At 41.1% G+C, this 13,584-nt stretch overlaps 2 protein-coding genes across 2 annotated transcripts; one reads left to right on the top strand and one right to left on the bottom strand.

The window, feature by feature from the left end:
• The first annotated feature begins 180 nt into the window (after positions 1-180).
• On the top strand, positions 181-7,364 carry e2f5 (E2F transcription factor 5). The gene is made up of 8 exons (XM_076098477.1): positions 181-309; positions 1,662-1,771; positions 2,058-2,219; positions 2,625-2,733; positions 3,627-3,954; positions 6,363-6,503; positions 6,721-6,759; positions 7,288-7,364. Exons 1-8 carry the CDS (start codon positions 181-183, stop codon positions 7,362-7,364), a joined length of 1,095 nt encoding a protein of 364 aa, XP_075954592.1.
• Positions 7,365-10,872: 3,508 nt separating this feature from the next.
• ackr4a (atypical chemokine receptor 4a) lies at positions 10,873-11,991 on the bottom strand. The gene has a single exon (XM_076098646.1). The coding sequence runs from the start codon at positions 11,983-11,985 to the stop codon at positions 10,873-10,875; it is 1,113 nt and encodes a 370-aa protein (XP_075954761.1). The 5' UTR covers positions 11,986-11,991.
• Positions 11,992-13,584: the final 1,593 nt, after the last annotated feature.

The raw sequence follows: 13,584 nt of genomic DNA, 5'->3' as shown, positions 1-13,584 counted from the left end.
CACGGCAACTGTAACCTAACGTAACGTAACGTCCGTTGATTTAAAACCCCGCAGGTTGAACCGTCGTCCCGTCGAGATAACATACGTTATGTTGGAGTGTAATGCTCGTTATTCCTAAAGTTAGTTAAACACGTTGGCTGACTATAAGCAGGACTCTGTTTTAAAGAGAAGAAGAAGAAGATGGAGTTTGAGGCCACGGAGACTGTCCGCTCGACACCGAGTCGACACGAGAAAAGTTTGGGGCTCCTCACGATGAAGTTTGTCAGTCTAATTCAAGAGGCGAAGGATGGCGTCCTTGATCTGAAAGTGGTCAGTGAAACGGCCCCGTGTCGTTGTTTTTGGGGGGAATTAATCTATTAATGTGTGTTCTCTAGCGGCCCCTCGGCAACAAAGGGCTGTCAGCCACAAACCTCAGTCAGGTGCATTGATTTGTAACAGGTGGACCAGCTATAGCCGCCATTACCTCCTCGGTTGAACACCACACTCACAAGCAGTGAAACAACAAACTACTTGTTTACAGAGGGAGAGCGTAACTACCAGATTCTAGCCAGATTGTTAGTGGTAATAAACCAGTTTGTACTGTTAATTATATTTAAAGTGAGCCCCTCCCCCCTTTAGTATAGAGTAGACTAACGAAACAAGCCTAAAGTCACGAGGACGTCCAATTTATTACTATGTTGATTAATGAAATCAGGACTACATTTAAAGCCCAAGTAGAATTAGCCCAATCTCTTGTGATTGTAACACCTTAAAACAAGACAATATCTTACTCTGACCCAATGTCATTAACTGCATATCTGTGGGTTATCTATCAGGGCAACCAAAAAGTGATGCATCCTCTTTAGTTTTTAGGGCCCTGATGAGGTAAAACTATGACGTAATTCACATGTGGGGAAAAATGCAATAATTAGGAGGAATGTCCAAACAATTGAAATATAGTTTTGTGTATTTTTCTGCTTTCATATTGGCCTAATGTTCAAGATTCATTGCAGATTTGCTGCATTCCTGTGTTTTATGATATAAACAGAATATCTTTGTGTTTTGGATTGTTGGTCAGACAAAACGACACATTGGAAGATGTCTCCTCGGACTGGGAAAAGCAGGGATGGATACAGTTTTCTGATGTTTTGTAGACTAAAGTAATCAAGAAGATGATCGGGAGATTAATCGATAATGAAAGTAGTTGGTAGTTGCGATATAGTCCATGTTCCTCTGACAGTTTCCTTCCTACCATCTCTCAGATTATTGTCTGCTGTCAGCTACAAACTAGAAACAGTAAATGAACATTTCTAAGCCCGTCCCCTCAAGCTTCTTCCACAGTTCTACCTTATTTTCATCACACTAGTAGTAGTTTTCCCTCCCTTCTTGCGCGCCAAAACTGGGTTATGTTTACACAGCAGGCTTCTTGGACTCTTTCCCTCCTCCTCCTCCTCCTCCTCCTCCTCTACTATTGTAACTTTCCTCTCCTACCAACGAGTTTTATTTTCTGTTTGTGCAGCTTAATTTGCCAAATCCTTGATTTGTTGGCTTTGTTCGAGTCTTCTTTCCCACAGAAGTTCTGGGTTTCCTGTTAAAGTGTCTGTGATGTTTCTGTCAGCGCGGTTCATATTAAGCTGCCGCTCAATAAGAGCCTTTATGGGAATGTCTCACTGAATCAACAGGCTGCAGACAGCTTGGCAGTGAAGCAGAAGAGGAGGATATATGACATCACCAACGTACTGGAAGGAGTCGGCTTGATCGAGAAGAAAAACAAGAACATAATTCAGTGGAGGTTTGAAAAAAACAATTTTCATATATTGGAGTCCGTGAAATATCTGCTTTCTTACTGATAATGCCTTCGATATCTTTGAACTCTTGTCGTCGGTGTGAAACGTGTGAGAGGATCTCCCATCTTACTTTTAGCCATTGAATTTTTGAAATGAAATGAAACATTTTGACGCTTTTAGCAGCCAAATCTAGTTTTAAGCTGCCAAAATGGAGCAAAAACATGACTCGTATACGACTTGTGCTCGTACCTCATGCTTGCCTCTCTGATGTGTAATCTTCCTCGTGTCCAGGGGAGAGAACTCAGGCAGCCAAACTGAGGAGGTGCTGGAGCAGGTGAAGGTTTTGAAGGCCCACATTTCTGACCTGGAGGCTCAAGAAAAAGAGCTGGACAACCAGAAGGCGTGGCTGGAGGAGAACATCAAACACTTTAACCTCGATCCCATCACCAGCACATATCCTTTCATGCCATCTGGCATTACATGGAGATGTGTTGCTTGTACCTATTTTAAGGTTATTTAGCAACGTACTGTGGCACTAAACGCATTTAGTGTAGAAAACATTTACTACTGAGGCTTCATGTTTGTTTCTTTCTACAGTTTGTAACTCTAGTCCTCTTGAGGCCCCATTTTATTCATTTCAGAGGGAAAAATCTCTACTTATCCCTTTAACATTGTTTGTTATGAAGAAAATGCCATAAAGGGAGGATTATAAATACAATTGCTATTGTTGGTCTCTTGTGAAATCACAGCCGGGCTAATCCTGAGTTGCACAATGCTCACAGTCTTGTTTTTCCAGTTTATTGTCTCCATTTTCCTCCCCAAAGTAATCTAGCTCCTGTTTCCTTAACACCTCTCCACTTATAAATATGTCACACATGAAGACATCTGCAGTGCCTTCAGCGGAGACACTCTCCTCGCTATAGTGGCTCCTGCTGGGACCCAGCTGGAGGTACCGCTACCTGAAACGGTTGGTCACGTCTTACAAGCGTTCTTTATTGATTGGCATACATGTAATCACCAAAAAGACAGGAATTCACCATATACTGTATTCATCGGTTTCTATCATAAACCACATATAGTCTGTTATAGAATCAGGCTAACAAGGGACAGGGTTCTCTGCACATTTGGCTGCTTGTTCGGTATGTATTTTCTGTAATGTGTATCAAAATAGTGTCGTTAAATATTATTATATATTAGGGAGACAATTTTCAAACTTTATAAGACTACTTAAGCACATGCTGAGCTGAGCTGAACATAAAAGCTCCAGCAAGACACTGGAGATGCTGCAATTTAGCTTACATTCATAAACACCCGTGTCTAAATGACTCCTTATCTGTGAAAACACAACGCAACTCTGACATATCATCACCGTTTCAGTTGATAGGGCAAACTTTAATAAACAGTTGCCCATTTAAATCTCCAGCAGGTTCGGAGTAACATCAGAATTCCTCTGCGGTCATGTTTCAGGACATATGTGAATGTGAATGTGAACTCAATATTTGCTCCGTTTTTGGTCTCTCACTTTTGATGGAAATTTAGCTATTACATGCTCCACTATGTTTAAAAGCTAGTTGCACACTATGTGTGGCTGCTGTTTTGGTGCTGAGCAGGTAATGTGCTGCGAGTTTTTAAGATTTTTTTCCCGCTGGAAACCGCTGCCTGCTGCAACTGAAAATCATGCAGTGAGAGTGAATCAAAAGGGGAAAGTTGTGGCCATAGAACCAACAAATAGCTGCTCTGCTGCTATCTTTTTTTGTGGGTTCGTCACTACACAAGTCCTGTGATCCATTATGTATATAAAAAAATATATTTTTTAACTGCTGTAATGACGCTAAACTTCTCTCCACTGCTGATCCTCAGGGCCAGAGTGGACAGAAGTACCAGGTGAACCTGCGCAGCCACTCGGCCCCCATCCAGGTCCTGCTCATCAACAGGGATTCAGACTCCACAATACCCGTGGTCTTCTCTGTGCCGCCCACTGACGACATCTGTACAATGCCAACTCCCCCGAGCACCCCCGCCAGCCTGCAGAGGTTCCCTTTGTCCACGTCGGTGTACTCCACCTCCAACACCACCTCCTCCTCCTACTGCAGCAGCCAGGACTCCCTCTGCTCAGACCACCAGATGGTGCTGGCAGAACATGATGAAGTGCTGACTCCGTCGTCCAGCCCTCCCGATGTGCAGATGGGTAAGTACAGGGACTTTGAGGATTTTAATGCTTATTAAGGTATTCTAGAAAACCACCATGTGCAATTATTACTGATTTTGAATGGCCTCTCTTAGGCTGCAGTGAACACAATTGGACAGACAAAAGCATGACTTTACACTCAGATTTTTATATTTTGTGCACGGTCATATTTTATACATGCAGTAAAAGCTTAATAACAGAAAGGATTAAATGAATAAAGCCAGCCACAGCTTTAATGGTTAATAAACATAAGATATTGGATGATTTTCACCTTTTCAGTCCACACATTACAGTTTAACAATATCAAAAACAGGCCTGACAAAATATCGATCCCTAACACGTTGAATAAACTGCGGCCTATGCAGAGGAGCTATTTAAACAATAATCCCAAAGCACTGTCACACTTGGGCGTTTTCATTTTTCTCTCTCAAATCCTCCGTCATGATCTATTTGAAGTAACATCCTCCACCCCGTGAGTCAAAAGACGTTGGTTTGAGTCCCTCCCTCTGGTTTTGTCACTTATTGTAATATGAACGGTGTTGGACGTCCACAGTGATACTGGCTGACTGCGCTTGATGTTTCACTCAAAGTAGAGAAAATCCCACCTGTGTAGACTTGTCTACCAAATGCCACCAGTAATATCACAAACAATAGACTCCATTGCCACCTAGCGACAACTGAAGCAGCAGTTGGGTATAACAGCCCTGCAAGTGTGTCTTGCCTCACTACCACATAGGAATGAGTGGGAAGCTAATTTCAATCTGACTGCACCTTTGGGAAACAAAGGCTAATGAATCCAAGGTGTGTAACGTGGTTACTCATTTTAAACTGTTTAAATACCCATTGTTCTCAACGTCGGATGCTGCTGCCCTTTTCTTTTTGTGTAACTCTGCACTTAGACATTCAAAGATCAGATGATCTACTTGTTGTTGAACTGTGTTGCATTATACTGAGAGTAAAACATTTAGCTTACTATGATGGTTGCCTAAATATTGTCTGAGACACTTTTTCAAATTTCTGTTGCATTCACGCTCCCATGTCCAAGAACTGGAAGTATTAAATTGCTAAGATATGTTGTCAGGAAATCAAATCCTGAAGACAAACAGTAAGAAAACACTTCTGTTATAAAATGAATCGTGTGAATCTGGTTGATTGCTTTCTATCAGCTGACTCAGAAATATCAGATGCCATCTTGTCCTGACATGCAAGAACAGGAAAAGTCATTGCTTGCGTCTGTTATACACTGTGATCATAATGTAACCGACACTGTGTGTGCGTCATAATAGCTTACCTGTCTCAAGCAAGTTTAGTGTTGAAGTTGATTTCATAGTGCAGTTAAACCATTGGTTGTCTGGACCATCAGAATTAATGTCTATCGAAAATGGTCAATATTAAGACATGCGATAAAACATGCAAAACCAGAGCTGTTCTCATTTGAGTGACACCATCAGACGAAATACTGTACGGATGCAAAAGCAAAAGATACGGCGACTAATGAGAATGGTGTTTGAACTTTGTAAACTCAGCATTTCGAAAGCCTTAAATTCTTCCACTTCTTGGAATTTAGAGTATGTAAAACCGCTCCTTTTCATAAACGTTTCCTCCATCCAGCTAATCGTCTAATGTTTCTGCATAAAATGATCTAGTTTGGCAACAAGTATGATTTCTATAAACCCTCCACAACAGCTCTAGTGTTAAGAAAGCAACACGATCATGATGTAAAGCAGAAAGGCCACAAGGTTCTTTCACATGACGGTTAAATAGAATAATTGAGTCAATTGTACAACGTGCAGAATTTGAAACATCCGTGATTTGATCTGGGCGTGTTTTTGCAAAGCTAGATTTTGAGTGTAAAGAATGCATTTCTGGATGACATAGATCAGCTGTGGAAGAGACCTCTTGTATGTATAACCCCACGCATTGCCTTGTTTCCACAACCCAGACGGACAGACTGCATTCTGTCCCCACGTCAGGTCACGGGAACGCACTAAACATAAAATAAACTTCCAGTCTGTGCGAGAGACAAACCACTTCTTTATCCGGAGCTAGGACTCTAAGAGACGAATGAGTCGGGATGTGCTCAGATGCTAACAGACTCTTGAAACTCAGTCAGACCTTTCCTCCAGAAACAAATGAGGAATTCCAAAAACAATCTTTACTGTTGCATTTCTTTACCTCAAGACACAGCCAGGAAAAATTTGCAATTTGGATTTACAAAGGGAGTAATGTGTGGGACTCGAGTGCTGTTTATTAGCGCTGCCCAGCACCCTCGTGGACTTGAAGTCTAGAGAATTGATTTCAATACAGATGATTGTTGAGTTTGTCTCTGTCCCAGTGCTTCACATTCAGGTTTAATTTTCCACAAGCGGCTTTCACTGTACAGCTAAGTATTGTTGTTGCACCTGCAGCGTGCTACAGTCAGTCGGCAGCAGTGCTGGATCAGCAGCAGCAGCAGCAGATGGACCTGGAGGGCCCAGAGTTCCAGTCTGTAGTGGACATGAGCAGCCTGTTGAAGCTCAGTGCTGCTGACATGAAGGACGACCGAGAGGGTGAGATACACGGCTAGTTTCATGTTTTCTTCACTTTCAGTTTCAGTTATGGTTCTGTAAAGGCTTGAAGATCTAAGCTTTAGGACTTGGACTGGTGGGAGAACATGGCTGAATAATATACTGATATTTTAAATATACTACTTTGATCCTGCTTTGTCTGCAGTGAATGTTCCCTGTACTGAGAAATGGAAACATGTTGTCTTTAATTCTCTTGTAGGAGCCGTCGACCTGATCGATGAGCTAATGTCGACTGACGGTAAGCGTCTGAAAACCTTGACTAACTTTATGAATGAAACATTGTGTCAAGTATTTGGAATTTCAGTATGTTTAAAAAGATAATCAACAAAACTAAGAGTCTAAAGCTGTGCCATCAGCTCTGTGAGATGCTAACATGCTAACAATGACAAGGTTAACATGCTTTAGGAGGTGTAATGTTTAACAGGTTCAACCTCTTAGTTCAGTGTGTTAGCATGATACATTAGCACCAAAGTTCAGTTGAGGTTCATGGGAATGTCATTGTGTTTGATCATGAACCTAAATATTGGCGTTAAAGTTCTGACCTGATGGTGGCACTAGAGGAAAAGTCAGAAGGACCTCCTCACAGCACCATAGATATCTCTATCAAATTGAATGGCATTATACAGTTTATGTCTGGACCGAAATGGTCGACCGCCCGATGTTTGTTTGTTGCCAGAAAATAATTCTATAAAATCTCTTTGTTGTCTTTGTCTTATTGGTGATTTACAGTATGTTGTGCTGTTGATGCTCCTCTCTCCTCACGCAGGAATAGAGTACAGCTTCAACCTGGACGACAATGAGGGAGTGTGTGACCTGTTCGATGTGCAGATCCTAAATTACTGATGGCTAACCGCGCCTCCTCTGCTGCACGCTTTTACAATCTCAGGAGCCACCTTTGCCTCTCTCTCTCTAAAGACACTTCAAAGATGCCTTTCCCCCTTTTTTGTTACGATGCACAGCTGATAATCAAACATTCCATTGTCATATTAAACACTACTTTTACACACACTTAGACTGCAGTTTAAAACACGGTGCCTGCTTTAGTTCACCGTGAGATATTTGTGAAGCCACGAGTCATTATCTGTCCAGTTGAATGGTTGTGCTGGGTGAATACCGCTCCCTCAGTCGGAGTAAGCCGGGACAAATCCTTCAGCCTCCTACTGCACTTTGGCATGTTAGTATTTTTGTATTTTTCCACATCCAGTGGAAATTCTGAGATTATACGACAGCTTTACTTTCTGTTCACGAACAGTTGTGATTGTGAGAGTGTTTTCATATTGGTTGATATTCAGAGTAGCTTGTAACAACTCAGTATTTACTGCTTTCAAACATTTGATAAAGGGTCGATGACCTAGTTCTGGCTATTGAGCCATTTAGGATTATGGTTCTTTAAAAAGCATATTGTGTAAAAACTTACCCAATTCAATAGTTACATTTGATAAAACGTCGTATAGTATTTGATGAGTGAATGTTTCGGGTACATTTTGTAACCTTGTTCTAATGTGAAAATGGCAGAAAGATTTATTTTCTAAATTATTATGACACTGCCATTTTGGGCCTCTATTTTTTTTAAGTTCTTGTATTATTAGTTATATATTTAAATAACTACAATTTTATTTAATTTAAGAAAAAAATGTTCTTGGTTCTAAATAGTGGAAGGTGATGCTGGTTGACTGCCTTAATTGTAATAAAAGTGAATTCGCCATATTTCTGACCTGAAATAACAAATCTTACGAGCCTAAAGGGGCATTTTTTGTATATTTATAGTTTTCTTTGGTTACAACAAGTCATGTTTTTTGTGACACTTTGCTCTTTATTTGCACAGTTTTGAAAGTTTTTTTTTTTCAATAAACGGATTTAAAATCAATTTACAACCTTTTCTTTTCTGACAAATAATGATTTGAGTTTGGTTTGAGAAGGAAAACAAGCACAAATCATTTCAACATGTACTCAACTTTTGTCATGTAAGATTCGTTTGTTTGCGAGTTGTCGGGGTTGTATTAAACCATACAGGTTTTTCTAATCGCACACTAAAAGTTAGATCCCCAGGTTGAAACAATTGTAAACGTTTTGGCTGAGTGAAATGTTTTGCTCAGTGAACAGATGGTAAACCTCAGACAGATCGTTTCCACACGAGAAAGCACGCGTGCCAGAGAACAACCAGCAACGTCACTTGATTTGTACCAGCTGGGATACAGGAAGACAACAAAGGCAAAACATTTCAAATTCAAATGTGCTTTCCTAACCTTATCTACTAAGAACTATGAGTAAAAGCTCATTGTGTTTACATTTTGTATGAGAGATTAATGACAAACCACAGCATACATGTGTCTGACAAGAAAAATAACAGAAATGCTAAATATTTAAACTATGTAGTGCTGTGTTTATGTCTAGTAACTCCTCAACTGTCATGTAATGAATTGGCCTCGTTCTTTATTGACGAAATTCCATCAGCTACAAAACCTTTTGGGGAAATTGTGCAACATCTGAACTCCTCATGCTGCTACTTGCATTGATATCTTACCGACAGGCTTTTTCTAAAGCGGTTTTAACTGCATGGCATCAGATCCTCTGATAATAGTAAACACTTCTCTACTCTGAGGCTATTTCCCACAGGCAGTTATTAAGCCACTCTTAAAATGATCTAAACAACTCCCTAATTAACAACTACAGGCGGCTATTGAACCTAACATTTTGAGTGAAATCATTGAAGAGACTGTTTTTCAACAGTTAATCACGCTTGACCATAAACTATTTTTTTTAATGTTTTCCAGTCAGGACCACAGCACAGAGACGACTCTTGTTAAGCTCTTGAATAACATCCACCTAAACACAGTAGAAACGTTTCAGTCTCTGCATTCCACATGGTCAACCACAACATATTTCTAGAGAGACTGGAAAACTGGCATGGACCTTCAGGAACTGTGCTATACTGGTTTCAATTCTATTCGAAGTACGGTGGCCCTGAGAGCTCAATGCACTGTAAATTAAGAAAATACATGCAAATAGACAAAACACAAGCACATTAACAAACATCTTCACCTATTAGACCACAAACTATGATTACACATTGGATCGACGAAGACTACATGGAGTTCCCCAAGGCTCCATTCTCGGGCCTCTTCTGTTCAACATCTACACGCTTGCACCATCTCAGATTATGGAAAACAACAGACCTATTTTACCATAGTTATGCAGACCTCAGACAGATTGTTACATCACAACTATTGTCCCATACAAGCACTGAGTAGTGCATGTGCCAACATTGAGATAAAACAGAACGGGGCTGTTGTAATAAGTTTGAAAGGGAAGGCAAAACAACATGGACTTGTGGTTATGTAAATAACTAGTGTGCCAATACCATACTTACCACAAGCGTGTGGCGAAATGTTTGAATGTGTACGATCCTCCCTCTCTATCCTTTCCAAGTCATCTTGAAGGGTTGAATCAGTCTTAAAGAAAAAACATCTGAAAAGTACGACCTCGTTAAAAAAAAGGTTACTAGAAGTTGTTTTTCAGTGTGTTTTGTAGAGTCGGCTGCAGAGATAAACTGTGAAGTATGCGTGCAGTAAATGTGCCTCTGATGTTCTGAGGAACTCAGGAAACTAATCTGTGGCTTTCCCACATGAAAGGAAGTTAAATCCCACTGGATGTAGATTTGGTTACAAGCAACACCACCAGTGCAAACAAGCTGATTTACAACATGCATTATTTCAAACAAGTTGCAGTTACAAAGTTGTTTCAAAAAGAACAAAGTTCCAGCACATTCATTGTTTCACAAATAAATCTTTTTCTCTTTTATTTATATGTGTAATATGTGTAATGAAGAGCATGAGGTTCATGCATTTATCTTATTTGTGCCGTGTGGGCAGCTGGAAGTGTTAAATGTTTCTTGTGAAATCTTGAAATGTTACCTCACATCTGGATAAACAAAACAACAACCAGATTTAAGCTTGTGGGCTTTTCTTCAAAGTGCGAATTTGATTCTGTTGAACCAGTTTTAGTAAAAATAATAAGAGTTCATTTTTCATGCCAACTATGAAAAATACACTTGAAATTATTTGTTTCCTCTGGGAACCAGGGTTTGAAAACAGACAAAACATCACTCTAAACAGAAATCCAAATTATTTTTGCATTCATCGCTCACAGTAGAAAAAAAACATACATTTCTTTGGTCTTTGAAAGTAAACAAGAATACAACTAACAACCTCCTGTTTTGATATGGAGGGGATTGAAGTGTTAAAGTATTAAAACGTCTGTGGAATTTTTGTACATCTTAATGATTCCCTCACATGCTTCTACTGTTGCATCTGCTCTTCTGCTTTATATGGGATATTTCACCAGTTTTGGCTCATATTGAGAATGTGTTTGTCTCTTGGGATGCACAGTGGGAGTTAAACGACATCTCCATCTCTTCGTCCTGTGCTGGATTTTCCCTCGTCTTCCTCCTCTTTCTTCTCTTCTCGCCAAACGTTTTGGCCACTTTCATCATGTGCTGCCTGAAGGACGACCCCACGAAGGCGTAGAGGATCGGGTTGAGGCAGCAGTGAGTGAGGGCCAAGCTCTCTGTCACCTGAGCCGCCTGATCCAACACTTTACTCGTCCCACAGTGGGTCACTAAGGCGTAGACGGAGTCCATCGCTCTGTAGACCTTCAACACGTTGTACGGCAGCTGAGTGACCACGAACACCCCCACTACGGTCAGGAGGACACGTAGAGCTCTCCACTTCTTGCCTCTGCTCTCCACAGGGAGGCCCTTCAGTGCCCAGCCCACGTTCCAGTAGCAGATCACCATAACCAGGAGCGGAAGCAGGAATCCCAGCAGCACCTCTGCTATCTCCAGAGCAGCTTTCCCCCCTCGGGCCATTGATGGAGGGTAGATAGCCAGACAGACACTCCTATTAGATAACCATCTCACTTCTGAGAGAATTAAATCAGGAAGACCAAGGAGGAAAGCTGTCGCCCAAACAGCTAAACACACCTTCCAGCAGTGTCTCCTGGTGATTATCCTCCGCAGCCACCGACTTTGGTCTTTACTTTGCGCCCTGGCTAACGCCAAGTAGCGATCCAGGCTGATGCAGGCCAGCAGCAGCATGCAGCAGGTGAAGTTGACCGAGTAGCAGGCAGACACGATCTTACAGACGGCCTCGCCTAGCTCCCAGCCCCGCGCCGCATCAGCAGCCCAGAAAGGCAGCGTGCAGAGCAGGAGCAGGTCGGCCACAGCCAGGTGGGTCAGGAAGACGTCCGTCATGGTTTTGAGGCGTTTGTGGTAGGCGTAGACCGCCACGACTAAGCTGTTTCCTGCCAGTCCCACCACCAGACACACAGTGTACATGATGGGGAGGAAGATGGCTGCGAAGGAACGGACGTCGCCCTTCTCGCAGAGGACCGGGTAGTCGTCGTAGCTGAAGTTGAAGCTGATGTTGTCATGGTAGAAGTAGTCGTCCTCCTCTGAGACATCCATGCTGATCAGCCAAAGCTGTGAGGGAGGACATTTAGAATATAATCCAATGACATAGTACAAATATTCTCAAATGGGACATTTTGCATAATGAGTACTTTTTCTGTTGGTGCTGTAAGTGTACTTTGAAGCTAATACTTTTCCATTTTTCCTTGAGTACAATTTGACCACTTCTTTTACCTGTAACAGAGTATTTCTACACTACAGAGTATTTCTAAAGTGTGGTATTACGTTTACTTGAGTACGAGATCTGAGTACTCTTGCACCTCTGTTTGTTTAAGACAAGGACAAATAATTGATTATTTAAGTACTTTTAAAATAACTTTCAGTTCCATATCACAGGTTGAATACATGATAAACACAGAGGTGGACAGTAACTAAGTATTAACTGAAGTACATTTTGAGGTATTCCCATTTTCTTCTTCTTTATACTTCTACTCTTGTACAATAGTACTTGGTACTTTTGATTCCTACAAGTTACTTTGCAGATTAAGCTTTCACATACAATAAAATACAATAGCGCTACAACATTGAAATGATACAAGTTAATGCATCAATAATAATATTCCATTCATGTAATATTCCTCATAATTACTCTGAAAGGGACACTCTGCACAACTTTTACTTTTACGTCTGATGCTTGCAAGGAGGGGTTTGTGATTTTTGTAGCTTTTACTCAAGGCAAAGATAAAGAATGCACATAGAACTGTATATAAACTGATTAAAGAGAATTACATTTTTTTAGTGTAAACAGCGAATGCAGAGCCGCATCAAACCGTCGCAAAAGAAAGATTACGTCACTAATACAAAGGTATAAACAGGTACGCCGTGTTTGATACTCACCGTGTTGTATTCATCTATTTGTCCCGTCTCCTGGCGCCATGTTGAGCTCAACCTCAGACTTTAGATTTAAGATTAAACCGTCAGCCTACTCTGTGCTGATGGTTTGTGTGATTTCACACAAACCGAAAAAAAGCTCGCGAGATCTGTGCGCGACTAAGAACTAAACGAGCGACACTAACATTTATAAGAGGAAAAAAAGAGATTACATACCGGAGGAGAAACGTCCCCGCGGACCTGCGTGCAACCATTCCCTCCGACTATAGCATGCAAAGTCCAAAAAGAGACGAGCCCCACGTGATTTAAAGTCACGCTGCACCACTGCTATTTCAGTTTATAGCTTTAAGCAGCATCTTGATAACTGAATGGAATTTATTTATTGACCAAAGATTAACTAAATGATGAACAGCCTCACCAGGAGGCATCTCAGATGTGTCCACTACGTCCACGTTTCATCTCATCTGGACTAGCTTTATGTCGAAAATGGATTTTGAGGTGGAAATTATTGCCATAAATTTATGCTTACACCCTATAGGAACACTGAGTCATTGAGAGTTAAAAACATATTCATCACATATTTTCTCCAACAAAAAAATACCTAGTTGTGTCTTATGCATCCACTACAACAAAACATATAAGAAGCAATATACAGCGCGTTGTAAATACTATTTTACAAGTGTTGTCTTCTCATTATTTATTTAAATTAAAATCTACTGGGAAAACTACCCTGGGCAATCGTCCGTCCCCCCCCCCCCCCCCCAC

Source organism: Anarhichas minor, unplaced genomic scaffold (assembly GCF_050575085.1).
Source record: "Anarhichas minor isolate MPS153535 unplaced genomic scaffold, ASM5057508v1 ptg000024l, whole genome shotgun sequence".
Classification (NCBI taxonomy): Eukaryota; Metazoa; Chordata; class Actinopteri; order Perciformes; family Anarhichadidae; genus Anarhichas; species Anarhichas minor.
This window is presented reverse-complemented; position numbering and strand designations above follow the sequence as displayed.

Bases quoted from the DNA above. Each gene is read 5' to 3' on its own strand.
- ackr4a (XM_076098646.1), bottom strand. From the start codon at position 11,985: ATGGATGTCTCAGAGGAGGACGACTACTTCTACCATGACAACATCAGC.
- e2f5 (XM_076098477.1), top strand. From the start codon at position 181: ATGGAGTTTGAGGCCACGGAGACTGTCCGCTCGACACCGAGTCGACAC. The intron at 2,220-2,624 runs ATATCCTTTCAT...ACACCTCTCCAC, and splicing joins CTCGATCCCATCACCAGCAC to TTATAAATATGTCACACATG. The intron at 2,734-3,626 runs GTTGGTCACGTC...GCTGATCCTCAG, and splicing joins AGGTACCGCTACCTGAAACG to GGCCAGAGTGGACAGAAGTA.